Source organism: Phaseolus vulgaris, chromosome 9 (genome assembly GCF_000499845.2).
Source record: "Phaseolus vulgaris cultivar G19833 chromosome 9, P. vulgaris v2.0, whole genome shotgun sequence".
In the NCBI taxonomy this organism is placed as follows: domain Eukaryota; kingdom Viridiplantae; phylum Streptophyta; class Magnoliopsida; order Fabales; family Fabaceae; genus Phaseolus; species Phaseolus vulgaris.
The window spans coordinates 28,435,245-28,438,120 of NC_023751.2; the positions used below are offsets into that span (position 1 = coordinate 28,435,245).

The window sequence follows — 2,876 nt, forward strand, 5'->3', positions numbered from 1 at the left end:
CATAAAGCAAAAGTATAATTCATATGATTAATAACTATCTAAAAGTATCACATAAATATCGAAAAGTAATTACCAAGCATTTTAATTGAGAAGCGAAGAGACGTGCAGCAGATGATTTTACCACGTTATAATAGTACAACTAAAATGTAGGTTCTGATGAGAAAAAACAAACCCGAAAGTCAATAAAAAAGTATAGATTCTCAAAATAAAAAAACCAAAGTATTCATTGTATTAAAATGTAAAAAATTTGATAGACAAAATATAAATTATATTACGTCATTTATCATATAATTTTAATTCCGATGAATCTGAATACATGTGAAACATTAAGTGCATGAAGGACAAATTCACTTTGAAAAAGAGACCGAAAAGTCTCAGACCTATCACCAATGGAGGTTGATATAAAAAAAAAATATTTAAAAAACGCACAAGAATTAATTGTAAGGACAGCAGGCCCTCTGCTGGTGGAATAAATTTGAATTAATTTTATTTTCATTTGATAAGTAAGCAAAAACTAAATTTCTTCTGGGTACAACTCTTAATAACAATTCTTCAGTCTACATATAAAAGTTAATTTAAATTTCTCTCTTTTATATATTTTTTTAACATAACATATATGTATTTGTGTAATTTGGATGGAATAAAAGTTAAAAAGGAATTGCAATGAGATGTTGCGTAACCCGTGCTAAAAGTAAAAAAAGAAAAAACGCATGTATATATTGAAGTGGTTATTATTATTGTAGATAAAATAAGATAGCTAATGATCATAGTTATAGATGTACTTGTAATGTACACTTTTGTTTGTATTGTGGAGTTACCTTCCTACTGGGGGACCTAAAAAAGTAGTTTCATTTGCAAGAAAAGTCTAATTCACACACACTCACATGCATTCTCTTTCTTTCTTTTCAAGACCCCTTTTGTTCTTGATTTGGTTACATCGATCTAGGACTAGAACAACCCATCTGTACTTTCCCCTAGTGACATGTTCATGAGATCTTCGTTGCACTGAGGTGCAGCATCATCGAAAAGCCAATTCTCCAGTAACATTAGAGGCACTTGCGTCTCTAGATTCGGCTTGCTCTCGACCAAGTTGGTATTTTCTTCAGGTGAACGTTCAGACTTGAAGCTCCACAAGGAGTCAAGGTGGTCCTGTGTGCATGTGACGGTGCTTTGTGTTCCCTCACTGGAACTAGACCCTGTGGTTACCATGTTGCTGATGGAGTAGTTTGTTTCGGTTTTTTTTGGGGATTTCTTCATCCAATTGTCCAGCAACCTGGCTATGTTTTCTGTGCTTGAGGCGTACAAGGATGTTTGGTTTGGTGATGTGGGGTGGTGGTGATCATGGAAACATTTAGAAGAAGTGGAGGGTAATTTGGTCTCAGGGAAAATTTGGGTTGGTTTGTCAAGGGACAAAGCTTCACATAAGGCTTGTTTGGCCGTGTGGATATCTGTTTGAAGTCTTCTCTCCCACTGACCCTTTAGCTGCGAACAAGAGTTCCCCTTCTCATAATTGTTACCTTCATCATCACCCTCAGTTTGCATCTTCTTCAGCTTCTTCTTCAAATGGGTATTCCAATAGTTCTTGATGTCATTGTCTGTCCTCTGTGGAAGATAGGAGGCTATTGCAGCCCATCTGCACCCATCACACACACCTCACGTCATCATAAATTCAACTTTATCAAAATCCCATTAATTATTATCAAACTAAAACAAACAGATCCCAAAGCTTTCTTCCACTTCTACAAAATTCCCAACCTTGTGGTTAAAACTCTAAACCCAAAACTCAAGTCAAGCTTTTTACATTATTATGAGAGAAAAATCCAAACTTTAAACTATTTAGCCTGTAAAATAACAAGTTAAATATATTGGTGATACCTGTTACCCAAAAGGGCTTGGAGGTGGATTATCATTTTCTCTTCATGATCGGTGAAATTGCCTCGTTTGATTCCTGGTCGGAGATAGTTGGTCCATCTGAGTCTGCAGCTTTTGCTGCATCTCATCAACCCTGAAAGAAAAGCAAAATTAATGGCATCATATACATGCACATACCCTCACCGATTTCATTTAATAAACAAAAAAGGGCCTAGTTGCCAGAAAATGAAAAAGGCAAAAGAATTGTTATTGAAGAAGATATTAAAAGCATATGTTGAATTTTGCTTACCTGTATTAGAGGGAACCAGTCTCCAGTTCCCGGGTCCATGCTCTTGAATGTAAGAGACCAAGATGATGTCTTCCTCAGGAGTCCATGGCCCTTTCTTAATCCCAATTTTGTCACAGCAAGGTGGTCTTCCCATTTTGTATGAAGGAAAAGAATGGTATATAGTTTTTTCTCTTCCTTCTTTTGTTCTTCTGATTCAGTACGATCCCTTGTGGATTCTTATAAAAGGGAGTCTTTGAAACGCAAAGACAAGGTTCTGCAACTGGGGCTGGGTTGTCTATTTTCCTTGAGTGATATATATAGGGAAGAGAAGAAGTAGTTGGGTTAAGGGCTGACTAGAGAAAAAATGAGGTGGTAAAATTAGGAAAAAGAGTCAAAAAGGAGCATTCACTCAAACATTGCAAAAGTCAGCTATGCGTCCACCCTTCACTCTCTTTCTATATTAACATTTCACACACATCAGTCGGCATTCATTATTATGGGAACAGTAGAAACACCCAGAACTAAATCCCTCCCTCTCCCAAAAAAATATTTATTTACAATTTTTAATTAAAAGTATAAATAAATGTAGGAGTAAATTTTAAGTTTAATTTATTTTTATAATATAAATTTTTTTAATCTCAATTTTCTCTTATACCAAGAAATTAACTCGTACAAAGATTATATATTTATGAATTTTCTTACTTCATATTTACATTTTAAAATTAACTCAATTTTA

General features: G+C 34.8%; 1 protein-coding gene across 1 annotated transcript; it reads right to left on the reverse strand.

The window, feature by feature from the left end:
• Window positions 1-717: 717 nt before the first annotated feature.
• On the reverse strand, window positions 718-2,567 carry LOC137821922 (myb-related protein 306-like). The gene is made up of 3 exons (XM_068626726.1): window positions 2,162-2,567; window positions 1,876-2,005; window positions 718-1,633 (listed from the first exon to the last, which is right to left on the reverse strand). Exons 1-3 carry the CDS (start codon window positions 2,292-2,294, stop codon window positions 949-951), a joined length of 948 nt encoding a protein of 315 aa, XP_068482827.1. The 5' UTR covers window positions 2,295-2,567; the 3' UTR covers window positions 718-948.
• Window positions 2,568-2,876: the final 309 nt, after the last annotated feature.